The 20890-nt window shown below is 35.8% G+C and overlaps 1 protein-coding gene across 1 annotated transcript; it reads right to left on the bottom strand.

Annotated features, from left to right (window-relative positions):
- Positions 1-517: 517 nt before the first annotated feature.
- On the bottom strand, positions 518-20890 carry LOC575603 (atlastin-2-like). The gene is made up of 12 exons (XM_030998950.1): positions 20797-20890; positions 11059-11282; positions 10463-10597; positions 9029-9133; positions 7854-7967; positions 6914-7006; positions 6143-6278; positions 5468-5595; positions 3907-3963; positions 3269-3340; positions 1871-2302; positions 518-875 (listed from the first exon to the last, which is right to left on the bottom strand). The coding sequence occupies exons 2-12, from the start codon at positions 11275-11277 to the stop codon at positions 786-788; spliced, it is 1581 nt and encodes a 526-aa protein (XP_030854810.1). The 5' UTR covers positions 11278-11282; positions 20797-20890; the 3' UTR covers positions 518-785.

Genomic DNA, 20890 nt, shown 5'->3' with positions numbered 1-20890 from the left:
AATCTTGATTTTAGTTGCTTGCTGTATCATTCTGGTCATCTCCCATATATTGCAAATTGAGAAAGTCATAGATAGCAAGGTCACAAGCATTGATATTTTTCAGTGATCAGTCTTGAAATCACAAACATGTATCATTGTAATAAAGCACTCCAGAGATCCCCTCCATGTATATTCCTGTAGAAGCGATTAATACAGTTTATTCCTTGATAATCACATCGATGTATAAGCAAAGTACTGTCATCTCCTGTTAGGTTCACTATTACTGAATACTCCACACTCTTATTTCCACGGCGTCAAATTTCACTCTAAATGGCGTCAGCTGGGAGTCAACTCTATTCCTAGTTAAAGTGACACGGATTCCGAATCAATTTGACTCAGATTGTGTGGCATCAGCTGAGAATTGACTCAATTCAGAGTCAAGATGACTCCTTTTCCGTGTCACTTTAACTAGGAATAGAGTTGACTCCCAGCTGATGCCATTTAGAGTGAAATTTGACACTGTGGAAATAAGAGTGCATGTACGTAGTCCCACATGTTCCACAGCTGATCAGTAGTGTTCCAAGTACTTCAAATCACGCCCAGCTGATGTGCTCCAATCATGTCATTTCATTATATGCTTTCATCAAGTTCTTTAAGACATTGTCATTTTCCCGCAGCTTTTAAGCAGTACATTAACACTTTGTAAATAATAATTATATCCTTGCAAAATAAAGCTGATTTGGACTGTATATAATATAAAGGAAAGAGAATATGGCTTTGATAAAACCATTCATCAGCTTGAAGTTTTATTTGCCCTTTTTCTCTGCTTGTTTAATCTTTCTTGCTTGCGTACTCACATTACTACCTGTTAGGTGTTTATACAGGGGGCCATACATCTGTAAAACAGAAGGAAAAAAGAGAAATGAATGATCATTACCACTGACACACGATGAAGAAAGAACAGAAGGTTAATAAGCATACACATGTTTATGGTCACCTCATGTGCCCAATTGATGTTAAAATAATAATAATAATATCAAAGATGAAGGAGGAGGAGGAGGAGGAGGAGGAGGAGAAGAAGAAGGAGGAGGAGGAGGAAGAGGAGGAGGAGGAGGAGGAAGAGGAGGAGTAGAAGGAGGAGGAGAAGGAGGAGACGGAGAAGGAGGAGAAGAAGAAGGAGAAGGAGAAGAAGAAGAAGGAGAAGAGACAGAAGAAGAAGAAGAGAAAGAAGAAGAAGAAGAGAAAGAAGAAGAAGAAGAACAACAACAACAACAACAACAACAAAAAGAATAGTATCAATAATAATAACATTAAAATTGATATAGTTATTGTGGATGGATATCACTCATATATCAAGGTGTTTTTATCCCATAATGTACATGTATATTATTATTACCAACTTTGCAATGTCATGGACAGAAACTTTTAATATTCATTTCATCAAATAGAAAAAATTTGCCTCCTATTTTGCATTGCAACAAGAGTCATGATCTATTATCATGTCCATTTTTATTCCGATACAATAAGTAGACATTAATACAATCTTTACCATAGTATTAAAATAGAATAAAATCCAATAAGCAAATTAAGATTTGTATAACTGAAAAATGGTTATTGACAGAAAAACATTGCAACTTTATTGAGGGAAATTGTACATTACTGTAATTTGTCATGATTTGCTTTTATTTCTTGATAATTGATGTCGATAAGTGTTATGATTAATCTTGTTCATATTTTGATATTTATTAAGCTCATGAACTAGTAGTTATCTGTAAATTGTTTGTTTTTATTATTGTAAAGGGCAATGGTATCTTCTCTGAGGATAAAACACGCTATAGAAGCCTAGGTTATTACTATTATTATTATAAAAGAGAAGTGTGTGTTTACTTACATGAACCCATATAAATTCTGTTCCGGTATCAATCCCCGTCCCAACGTTGACCCACTTGCCACTATAGCGCACATAACTCCATGTACAGAGTAGAAAGATGGCAAAGCCTAGCAGCATATTGGCCAGATTTGACAAGGAGTAGAATCCTACAAGTCCACACACCCCTGACAGGATGTACATTGCAAGTATGGTGGTGACGAGGGTGATAGGGGTTCGTGCTACGTTGAACAGGTTCTTGCTATCGTTGTGTTTGATGTACTGCTCGTAAGACTCCTCCATCTCAGTTAAGAGCTTGTCCTCATATTCCTGACTGTACTCTGTTCCTCCCATCTTGCGTACTTCTCTGAACTGATTAATGGCTGCTTCCTTGGTTTGATTGTGATTCTTCTCTAGTTCGTCTGGACTCAGGTATGCCTTGTCACCTCCACATACCTGTATCACATATAAGAAGACATTATTATAGCCCGGCATAAGACCGAGAATGGAATGTAAAATTCTTATGCATCCAAAAGAGGTTCTGACGATCTCATAATTTGAATTCAGCAGGTAAAACTACAAAATCAGCATTTTATTGTGTATAAACCAACTTTAATAGAACTATTCATACAGTCCAAACTCTGGTATACTCATTGAAAACTACATAAACAACAATTCCAGAAGGTTCCTTTGTGACTGAAGAGCTGTGTATGTACCTTTACTATAAAACTATTGTGGAAATGCTTGTTGAAGATATATCATTCTAAAGGCTTCTTCAGACATGGCGCTGTAAACCGCCACAAAAAAAAAGCTGCCGCTTTTAAATGAATGCGCGGTAACAAATTACGTCACAATGACATACCTGCCTGAATAACCTGAAATCAGAGAGACTGGCAAACAGATGCGAGTACAAATTGTGCTTGATGCCAAACTTGTATATCATTTGTAAAAAAATGCCTTGTATAAGTAATAATAATTATATTGACAGGGCTTCTTTCAGGGTTCATCAGAAATATTGACCGCAGACCATATTGCCATCATCTTCGACTCGGGGCAATATATTCCTCAAGCCCAGTCAATATAATATAATTATTGACTGAGCTCTGTTATAAGATGCAGAAATGTGACGCCCATTACACTTTATTTCCTCATTTAAAAAAAAAATGCCACTGTTTCGCTGCATCATAACTGAACGAGCCTTAACCATTCAAAATGGTTCACATTTGATGCTCACCCACATTGTAACTCTCAAAATAAATGCAAGCAAGCACTCAAGCAAGAAGTTTTCATAATTTATCATCACATTAGAGTTGTTGTGGCATGACAACGGTAAATGCTAGGCACTGGTACAATCACTTTTCAGCATTACATATGAACATGGCAGCCATGTTGTCATTCTATCTACTACCAAACTCTACTCACCTGTTCCATATCCTTTGTGTATTTGTCCTTAGCACTTGCTACTGCAGCTAAGTTATTGGCCTCTGCTGTCGCCTAGTAAACAAATGAGGTACATTCATACTTCAGTGATGGATAAATACAACTTGGAAACATAACAACAGCATTAATGCAATGCAATTCTTTCAATGCCTGTACCCATTCTAAGCATCACAGAAATGTGTCTTTTTATGTAATAAGGCTTTTACTATTAATTTACTCAAGCAAGAAAATATTTGTTATTTGTTCATTTCAAATTCATGTGTCTCAATGAAGATAACCAGTTTGGAATAAAATAAGTACACCAAACTTTACACTTTACACATCACTCATCATTTGAAATAATAATAATAATAATAATAGTGGGTTCTTGTAAAGCGCTCATGTCTGTCAGACGTGACATTCCTGGTGCTCCCGAGATATATATATATAAATGATATATATAATAAAATTTTAAACAATTCTTTAAGTGAAGTTTTATAGGTTGTTAAGCCAAAGTATATATTGATGATATATTGATTATTTCTTTTACTATTTCTCTGTATTATTACAAAGGATACATGTTAGATGCACATGAAAACTGTAACATCATTAATTTTATTGTCATACATATTTCTTCTTACCTGCAGCATAGTCTTAGGTTCAGGTAAATCATCTCCATGGTAGATATCAATGTAAGCCTGAATCAAACAAACAACATGAAAAGAAATACCAATGTGTAAATACAAACTACATGGACACAAGGGCTGTGACAAGTAGTTGAATGCTCGGGTACCCGCACTGTTGACAACTACTCGAGTACGATTTTTTGTACCCGAATATTCGGCCGCAAAAAAAAAAAAAAAAAAAAAAAAAAAATCCCAGTCACCTGGCACTGTCCAAGCCAATGCTAAGTCGTGCCAGGGAGAGCGGCGGCCGCTGGCGTGGTACCGTCGGTAAAAATGTTTCCCAACTCAAGCACTGTCAAACTCACCACTCAGAAACTGGGACCAAATGTCTGGATTTCTGTTTGGACTCAGAGGAAAATAGATTATTCTGCCAGCTTTGGTTTTTAAAACAGCATTTGTTTACTGTTATTATTATTATTAAATCGGCGCCTTCAACTGCAACTCGAAGTAAAAAATTTGGGCAACGTGGTATGGTGGTGGCAAAAAAAAATCAACAAATTCAACAAAAAAAATAATTATTATTGAAAATTATAAAAAACATGGAGTCCGAATATTCACGTATTCGTTTGTAAGCCTGGGAGTGTACTCGGGTCCCTCATTACACTGTTTTGAACAGCCTTAACGGACACACTTGGAAACTCAATGAAAAGAAAATAGAGAAAAGGGACATAATTACACTGTATATGAGTTTGGACAAGAATGCAAATTTATGTGAACGTGACATTTACAAACAGTGATATTCTTTGAATACAGATAATGAATATGAATATCTGTTATCAAAGATTGTTTATGACATCAAAATCTGAATTTAAATGGTGCATTTTAGGAAAATCACTGCCAAAGTCATGGATGTACTTCATGAATACCTTTTGTTTTCTTAAGAAGAATACTCTCACATGTGTTCCTTAGAATATACCCCGTTGGTTCATAAATGAATAATGATTACATAACTTTTATGAGCACGTATCCACTATTCATTTCAGTGGGTTTTAAAATTTTGGTATGAATGGTCTTTTTTTCTGCCCACGCCCAAGAATATCTAGCTTCTTATTTCTTTCTGGAGTAAACAGTAACAAATAAACATTTATGTAGAGTGTCCAATGATATCAATGCTGTGAATAGGATTCAAAGTCACCAGAGCTGATCTTCTGTCCAGTGACATATCAAATAGTTGACTGTATAAATAATAATAATAATAATAATAATAATGATGATAATAATAGCAGGTACGTATGTAGCACCGATGTCTGTCAGACTTTACACTCCTGGCCCTCTACAAATATTACCCCGGCCTTATAGCTGCCAGTATGGGGCTCAAGCATATATAGGAATTAATCATTGCCAGGTACCCATTTAACTTACCTGGGTGGGGTATGGAAAATGTAGATTAATGTTTTGACAAAGGAGGTTCGTGGGTTTATCTACCTTTAGTATTGTGTTATCTCCTGAAATAGAAGTTTACCTCTCTACCAAATAATAGGTGATTCTATACGTTAGAGTGTAATATAAAACTGACCTTGAAGTACTCTAGAAGTGCTCGACACGTGACCTTAGTGCCATTGATCTCCTTGACAATCAGATTGTCCTTCGAAAGAAGAAGAGGAGCTAATTCCTGTAGGTGGGTCTTGAATTCCTCACTGATATCTGAAATCAAGAAGGACACAGATGATTTTGGATCATGATCTTAATTCTTAAAGCTATTAATAGGGTCTGTACAAACTGACACATTTCAATTCCTTTCTCATTCTGTCATAGAACTTGGTTTGTTAAAAATGTAAATATTTAAAAATGAAATTAAACATTAATTTTATCAAATTGGCAGCATGTAGTGGTATTTAAAATCAATATTTTCAAATACAATATATCATATTTTTTTTAAATTGCACTATATAATTTGTACTTTTTAAATGTTCATTTAATATACAATATACTTACCGGTAGTCAACATAATGTAGGAGCAGAAAATATATAACTCACGCCAATTTAAGAAGGCAAAGTGAATTCATGTATTACTTTAAAATTCCATTCTTCTATGGGTTAATAAGATATTGCCCACACAAATGTGTCCTGCACCTAATCAATAAATGGGACATTCATTAAAAATCAGGGGTCTTTCTCATTTTTACAACTTTAATTTTATAAATCTAATTGCATAACTTTCAATCATGTTTCAGGAAGTGAAACCACGTACCTGCTAATCTTCCATCAAACTTTGGATTGGTAGCTACAGCTAGACCAGGATGAGGCATCAAGAAGCAGCCAAGTCTCTTGAAGCAGCTTGTGATATGACGTCGCACATCCTGTAACTCTTTATGCTTAGCTGATTGCTGCATGTCGGTACAAAATAGATGACAATAACAAAACAAGTCAATTCAATATACTGATGATTGGCAATCATAATATAAATGACAATCATCATTAGATTATCTGATTCATGAAGCTCTACTAGGTTCTCATCAATGCATAACACACTTGAAGCTCACGCAAAGCTTGGAGGACGTCAGAAAAAAAAAGTACCAACAATGGTGAAAAATGTATCAGTGCAAATTTCCCAACTGTACAAATTTGGGTTGGGATGCTGCAAGGCTTTATATCAGTCAATTTGGACCAAGAGTAAAACATGCAAGATATCATTGCCTTTTGTATTTAAGCTTTATCCAAGCTTTGATACACTCTGCAGAGTATGTTTACTACAAGGAAGGCAGGAACATCTCAGTTGAGGCAAGACAATACTAGATCAAATGCCTGGTTGAATCCTATAGACATGTACAATATACCTGTGATCATAATGTATTTATTTATTTTAAAACATTTACATAAAAAATAAAGGCAAAGAAACAAGCAAACAAACAAAAACTGCAGAACTACATTTAAGTATGGCTAGGATTATTAAACGACCAAATTTAATAGCAGAATATTTACTTATGACATGAGACATATGTGTTAAGTATGTGTTACTTACATGTAACTTCTTGTCAAGTAACTTGGAACCTCCACTTTCCCCAAAGGCATATTCATAAGGGAAGCTCCAATCACGAACCAGGAAATTCAAAGACTAAAATCAAAATAGAAAGAAGTATGAACTTATTATTGATCACAGGGCAAACACAGATAATTCTCATCTTCTCATCTTCTCATCTTCTTCAAAATATCAAGCAGATGAATAACTACAATACTTAGAACTGTTTGATCATTTTACAGGGTTTTATTACCCTCTGCATTGTATTCCATTAAGATTCTGCACTAAGACAAGGCATACTTGACACCGGGACATGAACAGCCATCATTTTAAAAGAGTGCATATGCTATTGTAACTGTAATGATTTTTGCACTTTATTTACCCAATCATATACCTATGTGGAGAGAAACAATAAAAGTGAAAAGCCTTGCTTCAAGGGATAGAGTGCCTATTAGGGCTTAGCAACATGATCGTTGCATCTTCGTTCAACCCACTCAACAAGGAATACAATGAATATATCAATGTTGATACCTTGGAAGGGCGAAATAACGTATGCTGTAGCTTTTTTTTAGAAAAAAAAAGATACAGCCTGAATTGCCATTGCATGAAGTCTTTCGTCTACGACTGATTGTCAACGAAACGGAGTTAGGTCTTTTGTTAATTCTGTTCGTTCCTACGGTAGGCAGCCAGTGAAAACGAATTTGTTTGATAAAATTATGGAAATGCAAGCACTACTTTAAAAAAACAGAACTTTGTCATTCCTTGCTCATTTTTCCTGCTTGAGGAGGATCTAAGCTTTCCAAATATGTGTCATTTAATAATTATAAATGTGACTAAGTTATGATAAAACATTGATAATTCTTGGTTTTCATTTTTTGTGGGACGCACTGTAGATAGTCATGCCTGTCATAGAATCCTTGGGACATATACATCAATGACTGACCTGGAATGGTTTGGCTCCAGAACTATCCTGCTCCTTAGCAAGTCTTCCATACTCAGTAAACAATTGTAAATGCTGTAGGTCATCCTCCTGAATATTTTGACTCAAGTTATAAACCTGCAAGATATAAAGAACAGTGTTTTATGTACAGATGTACAATATACTATTGTAGGGATGTAATAAAAGGATATACCAGTACTGGTATCCAATCAAAATTGTATTTTAAAGCCATCAACACTTATCAGTAAGATGTCTCCTCATACCCAACAGCACATCTTACGCTTAGCCCTCTAAAGGCTTGTTCAGATATGCTTTGGTAAACCACAGCTTATTATATTTGGTTGGTGCCAATGAACGGCAACTGCTCACAACAAAGGTCCTACCCGTATTCACCAAGCTCTGTGTTATAAGGTATAGAAATGTATTAAGTGTATTACACTTACGTCATCATTTAATAGATGCATTTAACCGCATCGTATCTGAACAAGGCTTGTACTGTTGGCAAAAACACCTTAAGAAAGAAGTAGTTTCTCCACTCCCACTTAACAACTAACTAAGGCCATGGTCTAAACTGGTCATGCACCTCTTTGCCGCTGTTCTAAGCAGCAATTTGCTGAAAATTCCTGTGTTGCATGAACAGGTCTGCAGATTTCAGGTCCAAATGTATTTACAATGGCAAACCTTGCAGCCGCTGCAAGCTTGACATGCAGCTCCATGCAACTTCTTGCAATGGTTGCATATGTCATCTGCATTCATAAAAGAATGAGGCAAGACGCTGAGATTACTGGAGATGTCAACAGCCTCCTGTAACCGTTTCCTTGCTTCATCGGGGCTGGCCTGGAAGAATGTGGGGATCCCTGCTTCCAACACAGACCTGTCCCAGAGAAGTGCATGGTCAGTTGTGACCTCGACTTAAATTACACACATTGTGCAGATAGTTTAATCAAGAAAATAATTCATCAATAAAGGCTCGTTCTGATATGGCGCGTCAAACCACCTCAAAAAGCTGCCACATCTTTTTTTTTTGTTAACGTGTGAATGGATGGCAACTGCATGCAGCAAAGCACTTGAGCATATACACTGAGCTCTGTGTTATAAGATACAGAAAAACATCATCAAAAACATGCCATGGTTTTGTCATATCCGAACGAGTATTATACAGCAACCAACCAACTCACCTGAACTGAGCTAGTCATGGTACTTAGAGCAAACACTGTAGCACAATCTCTGACTGTTGACTCAGAATCAAAGGCTCCCTGTGTGTCCATTAAGATCACTGCAACCTACAAAGAATAACAAGTTCAACTTTCACTTTCAAAGACATACATACCATAAATCTCAGTGTATAAGAAGCACTTTTTTTCTGCCAGAAGAATTTGAAAGTCGGGGATGCGTCCTATAGACAGGTACAGGATATTTGGAGTCTTCAAAATGCCACTTATTAGTGGTTTTTAACCATCTCTGTGTCTCAACATAAATAACATAATGCAAATAAAGAATAGGATCTACTATTTGAAGTTAAATTATGTTCCTAATTGGAAGGGAAGAGAGTTTTTTTTAATGAAGTTTCGATTATGCAACTTCACCTAGCAGTACACTGTGCCGGCCGACGCTCACCCGTGCCCAGAAGAGCACCGGCATGGTCCCAGTTCACTCACACACGGGATGTCAACTCACCAATCGGAAGCTAAAACCAAACAAGCCTATGTCCAAATTTCTGTTTGGACTCGGAGGAAAATTTGTCTGTCATCTTTATTGTTACTATCATTTGTGACAAGTTCACAAGCACAAATCGGTGCCTTCGATTTCGCCTCGCGTAGCAAAATGAAGGTTTTTTAACATACTACAGTGTCTGCTAACAAGCGAAAAAGTAAGATGAGAAACAAGGAAAATGTGAAAAAGGCTTTAGTACTAAGTCAACGGTCACATCAAAATTCTTTATGATCCTGTTAAAACAAAAATTATTAATAAACACTCTTTAAAGGGATCCGGTAACTTTTGTCTCAGATTCTGAAACAAAATCCTGGATTTGGCTCATGCTGCAATGATAATTATAAACCTTTAGGTCAGTCAGGAACCCCATGACTTTTACAAGTGGATCGTCTGTCTGATTATACAGATATTTATGATTGGAAATTGAATTCAAATTTTGCGTTTGCCAAACGGTTTTCACAACAACACAGTCTATTGGGGAAAACGAGTAAGGTAAAACCGGTCACCCAAAGATTTTTACTTTTTTGAGGCACTTCTTGATCATTTTGAAGCACAATTTTTTTAGGACTTCAATATTACACAATATCACAGACACTGATAACACGTAGGGCCGTGCATCTCAGATTTAACATTGTTAAACGATGCCTTTAATTATTGTAGTTATCGTTTTTCTCACATCATACTGTAACCTTCGGAATTCAATCTTCAGATAGCAAGAATAGAATTTACTCAATACAATTCTTCAATGAGATTATACCAAATAATTATCCAATCATGAAGTCTTATTCAAAGTCTGTCACAATGGTGATTGAACAAATCAACAAGAATCAATGTATGGTATAAAATCTGGAGCTCAAATATGGTGCGTGCTTGAAGAAAAAAAGATGGACTGGTCTTACCTCTTCATCATTAGGTCCAGGACATAGGAATACTTTACTCCAAGCCCAGATCCCTGTAGTCTCCCTCTCAGAACCTCCCCTCCAGGAGAACCCTGCTAACGGTTGGTCTCCTGGTCCAAGCCAGTCACTTGATCCCTGATAGACAATACAGTGCATGAATGGGACATGAAACTATGTACACTCTTCAAATCCTAAGTAGATTCCACAAAGGGTTTGTGCGAGGTATTGACAATTCACAAATACACATGGATAAAATATCAAAGTTATAATAATAAAAGACAATAGAGGATTATCAAATTCCTATGAATATGAGCTATCAACAAAAACTGACAAAAATATTTACGACATAAGTTTCCACACAAAATATGATTTCAGACATGATTTCATTTCTTATCCAACACAAGAATTTAAAGGGACTACATTATATACATGTACATGTACCTGGATTAAAATATGAAGTCTGAAATTATCATTCACAACAACCTCGAATCTAAATGTATTTTAAGTTTTTCATCATACTGTTTAACTAAAACTATAAAACCAGAATGAGAATGGTACGACTTGTTCAGATAAACATTTATGGGTAATTGACTTACTTGCATGTTGAGGTATCTGAGCATGAAGTCTAGAAGGAATGACTTCCCTTTCCTAAAAGCTCCTGCCACTGAGACGACACACACCTTCTTGTCTCTTACATCCTCATTGAGAAGCAGCTCATCTAAGGCTTCATGGTTCAACTCAAAGGAATGATCATCAGTGGTGGTGATGATCTGGACTGGCTCCCCTATCCGGGCAGCCTCTGGTATGGGTGGCATTATGACTGCATAGAGAGATACAGAAAGACATTAGCAATGGATCACTTCAAAGGAATGATCATCAGTGGTGGTGATGATCTGGACTGGCTCCCCTATCCGGGCAGCCTCAGGTATGGGAGGCATTATGCCTGCATATAGAGAGATACAGAAAGACATTAGCAATGGATCACTTCAAAGGAATGATCATCAGTGATGGTGGTGATCTGGACTGGCTCCCCTATCTGGGCAGCCTCTGGTATGGGTGGCATTATGACTGCATAGAGAGATACAGAAAGACATTAGCAATGGATCACTTCAAAGGAATGATCATCAGTGGTGGTGGTGATCTGGACTGGCTCCCCTATCCGGGCAGCCTCTGGTATGGGTGGCATTATGACTGCATAGAGAGAAACAGAAAGACATTAGCAATGGATCACTTCAAAGGAATGACTACGCCCCTTTGACCACACCTCAAAAAGTGAGAAACTAAATCAGGGGCTAAATCATTTTTTTCTTCTTCATTTAATTAAAGCTTGTCTGTACTAGTTTACCCAGGAGGGAATAGACCATCCAGCAAGGTCACTTACAGGTGGCTATCTCATAAACTCAGCTCTCAATTAACATAAGAAAAAGAGGAGCATGGGGAACCAACAGGCACTGATTAGGCATTTTTCCTATATAGGGAGCAAGTAGCTACAAGTAGTACAGTGGGGCTTTAAAGGTAATGCAAAGTTTCGGGAAATTTCGAAAATTGGATAGTGATTCTTTACAATTTTGATATATTTGGCCCACACTCTTATATTCATATTCATATTCATATTTATTTCATTTCCAACAGAAAGGTAAACAAAGATATTACATTTGATTTCATACATAATTCATTTTTTCAAGAAACTATACAAATAAACTTGCACATAATAAAATTATTACAAGAATTTCTTAATTTCTGAGGAAATGGGGGGGATCCACTAAAAAGCAGTGCTTGGAGTTTGTGGATCCCCCAGAAAAAATTAAAATATAAATGTTTCAAATTTTGCTTACGAAGACTTAGAAAACACAAGACAATATTTCAAAACAACATACAATTTACAAACACAAAACGAACAAGGAGAAGTAAAACAGATAAGAAGAAAAGGGGAAAAGGGGGAAGGAAGAAGAAGCAGGACAAATCATGACCGGAAAAAAGTAAGTTATAATGTTAATTTTGGGAAGGTAAGATCATAAGACCAAATAAATATTAAATTAATCGAGCAGATGATGAAGACCTAAATGAAAAATTAAGATGATTACCAACTGTTATCAGATTATTCTACAAGTCCTTGTTTGTTTTACCGGTAAGTACATACATGTACATGTAAATGAGCATACAAATGTATCTCTAAGTTCTAGAACCTTGTTGCAGTGTGAACACAACTGAAGCTGCCCACTGATATTGACCAACGCATTCATTTTTCATCACCTTTAAGAGCTGTCGCTCATCATCTGAATAGTTTAGTATCAAACTTTGCTGCCCAATTTCAGAGATAGCACGTATGACTAGAAAGAATTTGAACCTCATTCTGTGCTCCACATTGTAGGTGCGGGCTCCTAAAGCAATGCCTGCATTCAACAAAAACAAAAACTTCTTGAAAAAGGCCCTAATGGTGTATAAAGCTATTATTATGGGTTTGTGATTTTGTTTTCTTTCTCCATATACTACATTGTTCATATGATTGCATAATTTTTAGTCTGTAATTCAACACTTTCATATGTGATGTACATGTACCGGTACATGTATATAAGATCATGAATATCAGTATTTACCAATCGAGAAGAAAAGAAACTAAAGGCCTATACATCTATTGTCTACAATCATCGACAGTACAATATGTACAGTGTTGTATAGTAAAAGGTCTTACATGTACTTCATGTAAAGTTCACTCTAACCAATACACATGGTACAAGCAGTCATGTCTCCTTTCATGTCCCTTTATTTACAATTTTCTATTCATGTACTCAGGAAATGAACCGCATACCATGATCTCTCTTTCAGTCAATTCACTACAATGAATATTTGTATCATGTACAGGTACATGTATGCTGGAATCAATATTCATACCAATGACATAATCAACAAGACATTTTTGTTAATACCCAGAGGCTATTCTACAAGGCAGAATGATAATGACATGTAGCCTGGATTGGCATTCTCAGCATACTATTCTATATATCCCTGCATGATGCCACAACTGTTTTCACGTCATCATGCACCTTCAATGAATGGAAAATAACAACACATTGCTGGCATCACTTCATTTCAACTATCACTGGCTATTGTGTGTTATGAGAAGATACACAGCAGTGCTACATACAGTGTACATGTACATGTACAGTGTCAGTAGGTGTGCAAATTAACACAAAATGCGATATTAAACCAAGGAGTTACTAGTAACTCCTTGATTAAACATGCATGTATGTACAGTGTCAGTGAATTAGTTGGTCCTCATGCCGAATTGCCAAATATTAAACTCTCAAAATAACATGTTCAAATTTAGTGCAAAAGATGGGAACAAAAAGGGGCGTTGTGATTATGTCATGTGCTGTCATGGAATTTCCCAGAAATAACTCCTCTTCATATTCAGGGCTGTCAACTTTGGGAAACTGCTTCGAGGGAGATCGTATGCAATTTTTTTTTTTGCTCAATGGGGGGGGGGGGGGGGGGGGGGGGGGGGGTTGGTTGAATAAAAATATTTAAAAAATAAAAATTGAAGTGCTCACTACCCCCCCCCCCCCCCCCCCCCATTCAGCAATACGGTACATGAATGCTGGTTCATTTTACACGTTTGGCGGAAGGTTTTTTCATAAACCATGCAGTACCTGAATGACAGCGTGTCCACACACACATTTTTTTATCCCAAAACTCTGTAACGAAACGTCGCATAAAGAATCATCGTATAAATTCAAGGCATCCACACACAAGAAATGTTGTATAAATTCCAGGGCGTCCACACACTCAAGAAATTTATCCAAAACTCTATAACGAAACGTTGTATACACTTGGGTGCGCAGTTCGCTACTGCGCAGTGTTTTTTTTTTATCTTGCTGCCGGCTGTCTTCGGTGAGCGCGCTACTTTGAGTGAATTCGTACCCAACTTCCCAAGAATACCCAGGTCCCGTTTTCGCTTTTCTCCATGTGTTTTATAGATATGCATTATGCCTGCAAAGTGATCCTGCAAAGTGAGTTTAATTATAATTAAATATTTCATAGATTCTGTTTATTTCCTGAAATCAACATCATCAATCCGTCGCAGCAAATGATTTATACGTTAAGCCCCGCCGAGTTATACTACATGTAGTTACGTCCACACACAAAACTTTCCGTGATTAAGCGTGATTCTTTATCGAGTTCTAGTCGAAACGATGCCCAAACCCGCATTTCATTATACAACGTATCGTTTATAGTAAGCAACCACACACACAATTTCAACTATCCCGAACTGGTACAACTAATCACCCCTAATCACAGAAAGTGCTGTGTGTGGACACGGGGTGAGAGAGTCTTGTGGTCACAGCTTGACTCATCCAGTAAGTGACTAATGATTGATATGAACAACTAATGAAACAGAAAACTTACATCTCATGGCAATGTATATTCAGTATGTGTACATTGTATCATCATCAGTACTATTCAAATCACATTAGTCAGAACCTTGAGCATTACAAAATTACAAAATTACATTACTGCACAGCTCTTTTTATCAATTTGAGCTGTCACTCTCTTTTTTAACCAGAAGACATTAAAGGGCAAGTCCACTCCAAAAATAACTAACTTTCGATAGAAGCAAAAGAATAAGACAAACAATCAAAAAAAGTTTGAGCAAAATTGGATAATTAAGGCCCTTAAGGTGCCAAAACATGGGTAGGTCAGTCAGGAGGAATTAAAAAAAAAAATTATTTTACTTTTCCCTCTTTGGGCTGATATTTCTCAGTTTTGAATGCTTTAATACATTTTTTTATAAAAGTCGACCGTAGATTTCAAGATTTTGGGGTCGGTCGCAAAGGGCATTACAACATCTTTTTTTAGCAAAGGGCAATACAACATCTTTTTTTTAAGGCCTAATAAGAAAGTTATGAATTTTTAATGAAAAGAAAAACTTTGAAAATCACAAGACAATTTGGCAACTCAACTGTGACGTCATTGCCTCACTATCCACTAATTGTTTTCTTTATATTGATAATATAAATTTCCTATTTTCCCCCTAAGAATCTTATTTCTTCACACCAGCATCCAAGTTAGATTGATAGTAATTGTTTTTGTGTGGATGCACTAATATAGAGTAATTTTTTCACTTGAAGAGAATGTTGAAGATAGATAGATGGATAGATAAATGGTATTTTATTGCATCTTTCATGAATGGCAGTTTCACAACTGAATTGCACATGAGTTACAAGAATTGAATATATACATTGTAAAAAACTTACATAACATTTAGTTAAAAATTATTAAAACGTGACACGTTACTACTGCCTAAATACCATAAACAATTAAAAACATTTAATGAACATAATTTCTACCAAAGAAAAAAGAAAAAAGGTATAAACATAATTACATGCCAACATAATATGGACTAAGACAAATCATTACAACAGTTCGTCATGTTACAATATTGCAGTAGTGGGTATGGTGGTAAAATAATCAATGATAGCGGCAAAGCTGGGAAGAGGTGAAATATAATTTGTGAGCGTTATCATTGTTATTATGCAAGAGTGGAAGAACAATTAGATAAAACATGTTCCCTGAAAAGCATGGCTTTTCAAATGCCTTCGTATTCTAAATATGTCATGTAACATCGTAAAAATCTGTCTGTTCGTGTAGTCCAGTATACATCTTTCTATGTACAGTGTATGTACAGTGTTTGTAACTTTACCAAGACTTGGCCAAATTTCTTATCATTTTGATGATTCCAGAACCTTGCAATACACACGAATACTTACATGTATATGCTAAATGATCAACCTTTTCTGGTCGATTCCACATCGTTTCTTTCACAATGCAATCGCATGACCAGAACTCAACTTCATCTTTAAATCATGACAAATTTAAATTTTGATAAACTATTTATTTATATAAAAATCAATAATCATGAATATACAATATTCAGAAAATGGTATCAATAAGTTCATAAAACATTTTGTGAAATGTCATGCACGCAATATGATACAAATCATATAACCTGGGCAAAGGCATGGGGAAATTAATGCGATTAAACTATTATAAAGCAATTGATAAATAGTGAGAACATGACATCACAAACTGATAACCAAATTGGCAATTTGTGTAGTGATTTCCATTGTTCCATAGTTTTACATACTTTTTCAAAAATTCATAATTTTTTTTTATTAGTGATCCGACTTTGCTCAAACTTTTTTTTGATCGGTTTGTCTGATTTTTCTGCTTCGATTGACAGTAAGTTATTTTTGGAGTAAACTTGCCCTTTTCATAATGAATCAACAAACATGGAACATTTAGGCATGAAATTCATGAATGCATCTCATTTTCATCAAACACTATTGACAACAAAGATGTTACAAAAACTACTGTTATAACATACGTGTAGTACATGTAGTTGGACATTAAATTTTGATCACTGAAAATATCATGTTTACTGTTCTAGGGTTGGGGGTATTCCATAACAACTACAATTTGTAACTACCATACATATCAGGCTTAATACTAATTTACAGCCACAATACAGGTTGTGGGAGTTCTTTGTGAAAATGTGTGAAACTGCATACATGTGTAATCTTGTGTACAGTGTAAACGTACATGAACAGATATTTACACAAGCATGCCTATATTGTACTCTTTAAATACTCCTGAATGTGAATGGTCTGTATTTTAATGAGATCATACATGTACAATGTATACTGTACAGTACAAGAAGACTTTATTGCTTTTTTTCCTTACCTATTTCATTATCATATGTCAATGTTCATAATCTGGGAACGAATTGCTTGTAAAATGATTTTTATTAAAAGCTGTTCAATGTCCATTGGTACATGTACAGGTGCAAGCATGTAATGTGAGCCTCGATACATCTTCATGTCAGTAAGACTCTAGGAATATAAAGCATTTTGCACTAAATACAAAATGAAGGCCTGCACTGCACAAAATTTGCCACCACGTCTAATGTGTTAGTGTACATGCAATAGGCAGAAGGAGATTCATTGTCATAACACCCACCCTCCTACAGAATCACACAACAGTGTAATAATGCACACACAAATTCTGATCCATTGTACTTTTGTCATCTGTGTACAGTAGTATAGTACAGTTGCCCTCATAAATTGCATACTGTACCTACTGAATTACACAATGACTAATCCATCAAGGTCGATCTGTGGAAACAAACATTTCAAGGGAAATGCATTTTACCATGATTGCATTTTATACAAATCAGCGCTTTCAAATCAAGAAGGCCAATCATTAGGTCACAGTACACAGCCACAGGAAAGATATCAAATTCTAATTTGGCCAAATAACAAAAATGAAGTATTTCTCGTCCCGCCCGCCTCCTTTTTAGCCGCCGTCTCCTTTTATTACTTTTTACTATTCAGAAGAAAAAAAAAGCCTGTGATATACATTTTGTCTACCAGTAAAGATTTGTATTACAAATCATTTGCTTTGTCATGTACATGTACATTACATCAGTAAAATCACATAGCACAATGTCTGTGAATAAATAGGTTTGGCCAGCTATAATTAGCATGGCAGCCATCTTGGAAAATAGCAAAGAATTGCAAAATAGTAAATAGTAATGCCTTGCCTCCTCCTTTTTTTTAAAAGTCCGGACGAGAAACACATTATTTATTTGGCCTTTATGGACCTACAGTACATATACCTGCTGAACCTTTACTCAACAGTGACCAATGTATACAAAATATATCCATTTATTATTACTTCACTCAGACTTTCTCAGAGCACAAAGCATCTAGAAAATAGGGAATTTCAAACATGTATTGAGCTAACATGTTAAAGGGGAGTTCTTGTTCAAGACCGCAAATGCCTTCAAAGTGCATGGTTATTGTTCTTTTTCTTATTTATGGCATTTCTAGTGCCCTTTGAGGACCTAAAATTGCATGAAGGTAATTTTATATCCAAAAAATGTGTAAAATTTAGATTAAATCTAATCATACCAATTCAGCTCCACTTTCAAAAAAATATGGTGACCGTTAATTAATTAATTAATTAATAAAAACAATACATGGGCCGGCTGGTTGTGCGTTTTATAAACAATACGAAAAAGCCAATATTGGCATCGGCTGGAATAAGGCTCAATCTTGTTTTTTCACCTGCTGGTTCAAAATCATTGAATATTTGAGGGGCCCCACAAATATTAGAAATGGTTTATGGATATTTCAAACAAAGATGATTTTGTCATTTAAATTGTATGCTCTTTCAAATTTGACACTAATTTTTGTTACCTCACAAAAAATTATATTGTGAAGCACCCTCTATACCAAAACTCAACTATCCCTTTAATTATATTACAAGACATCAAGTAAAAACTCATGTTGCTCCACTACGGTATGTGGATATTGATGAACCTGGCACATGTCCTTACAGTTATAGAGCAAGGCTCATTAACATACTATGCCAATTAGACTTTCTGGGAAACATCATTTGTCCATTGTCTACTTGTAATTGACATTGTATGCACTATTTACAAGACCGGTGCGTCTATATATTTATATTTTTAAAAAAGCTATGTTGAAATCAAGTTTCCTCCCGGGTTTAAGATGTCAATGCTCCAATGGAACAGACTACCGGTATGAATGATTAATACACACTAAATAAGACATTTTCTGATCTGATCATTTCTGTACGCTATTGTACATGTATTTGGTTAATGAGTAATATGTGTGTGTGTTCATTGCATTACATTGTTATAGCAAGCTACTTGTAGTTTATCTGATAAGCATACTGCTGAATCTGTAATAGCCCATCTGCCTAGAATGCACCATGTGTTATAAACTACATGTACCGGTAGTACATACTAGAACAGTATGCAAACCATACACTACAATAGAAACGAGAGTTCCTTTTCATTATCTTCTATAATGGAACATATATACATAGAAACAAAAGCAATATGATGACATTCCCTCTCTCCACTTTTTCTTGTCTCCACTTCTCCAATATCTTATTATGAAGAAAAAACAAAGTCAATACAGCTCAACCAAATATCTAGAAACACATGTACATGTACAGTACATGAAATACATATTTCAGTGACCCAGGTGTCAACTCCTGCGCTACATGTACATCAAAGTACAGTTGGATCAGGGAGCTGATAGAGAAGGAGTGGAATCAAGATGCTTTCCTTGACCCCATGCTCCAAGCCGTCAACAAGTTAAATGCACTATAAATCTGCAAAGTTCTGTTGACCAGGTGGTGAGATAAAAAAGTGCATGAAATATCAGGATTTAGAATTCCTACATGTACATCAGAAAATGGTATCTCAGCAAATGTTTGCTGTCCCTTTCAATGATTTCTCATCAGCTTTTGAATGTGTAATGCGAACAAAAACTTTTGTAATTTCATACTTTTTTTCCAACCACAAAAATACAAAAAACATACATGTGAAAGCATGCATTGGCAAACTTAAAGTTATCAAAGATTGTAAATCATGAATGGATAAAATGATGGGACAATAAAAAATGTGAAAAAAATTGGATTATCCTAAAATATTGAGTGTTTGTCAGGATCTAATTTTTCTTTTACCAACTCTGGCATACAAATTAACGGAAGGGCAGTGTACTAAATTTGAAGAATTGTTTGATGCACTATTCCCAATCATTGTTTTTATGAATTTTTTAGAAGCAGCATGCACGCAGGCACGATCGAACATCAAATTTTTATATCGCGATATCTCCGAAATCCTTCGACGATAAATTTTCTAGTTGAACCAATCTGTAGTAAAAAAAACTTTGACATCCATTTGGTAATAATAGAAATAAATATATTTGTGAAGAATATAAGAAAGCATAGATCAAATATCACATTTTGTAATATGTTGTAAAATGTCTGCGAACTTTGGTCACCCCTTCGTACTTCGACTCTACATCAGACAGTAGTCTAGATCTAGAGGTCTACATGCCGATGGAAAAAAGCGTCTTTTAAAATTCATAATTTTCTTATTTTAATCGGAATTTGCTCAGGCTGTCACTGACCTGTTCCTCTTGTTTGTATGCTTTTATCAAACCCCACTTCCCAATTAGTCTGACTTACAAAAGATTTAACGTTAAACGCGTTAGTCAGTGAAGTAGACCTAGATCTAGTCGCCTTGGCTTAGTTAGCCTGACCGAGCGCGAGCGATGTTTATGTTCCTACGACCAGACCACCGTCATGACTTGATCTAGGCCGTATTTACATTACAATCGACTCACACTGCACTCGGAGCCGAGGTACAGGAAATATGAAATGCACTTTATTCTCGAACATTCGTACATATTCAGGCATGCCCACATTCATTCTTAAACAAAAATTAGCTTTCTTACCAAGTTGTATCAGACAATTTCAGCAGCAAATTGGTCCCGTTTACGTTCCTGAGGTGTGCAGGGTTTCAGTTCGTAATCGAAATTATCAATTTAT

Source organism: Strongylocentrotus purpuratus, unplaced genomic scaffold (assembly GCF_000002235.5).
Source record: "Strongylocentrotus purpuratus isolate Spur 01 unplaced genomic scaffold, Spur_5.0 spur5_scaffold_5, whole genome shotgun sequence".
Lineage (NCBI taxonomy): Eukaryota > Metazoa > Echinodermata > Echinoidea > Camarodonta > Strongylocentrotidae > Strongylocentrotus > Strongylocentrotus purpuratus.
This window is presented reverse-complemented; position numbering and strand designations above follow the sequence as displayed.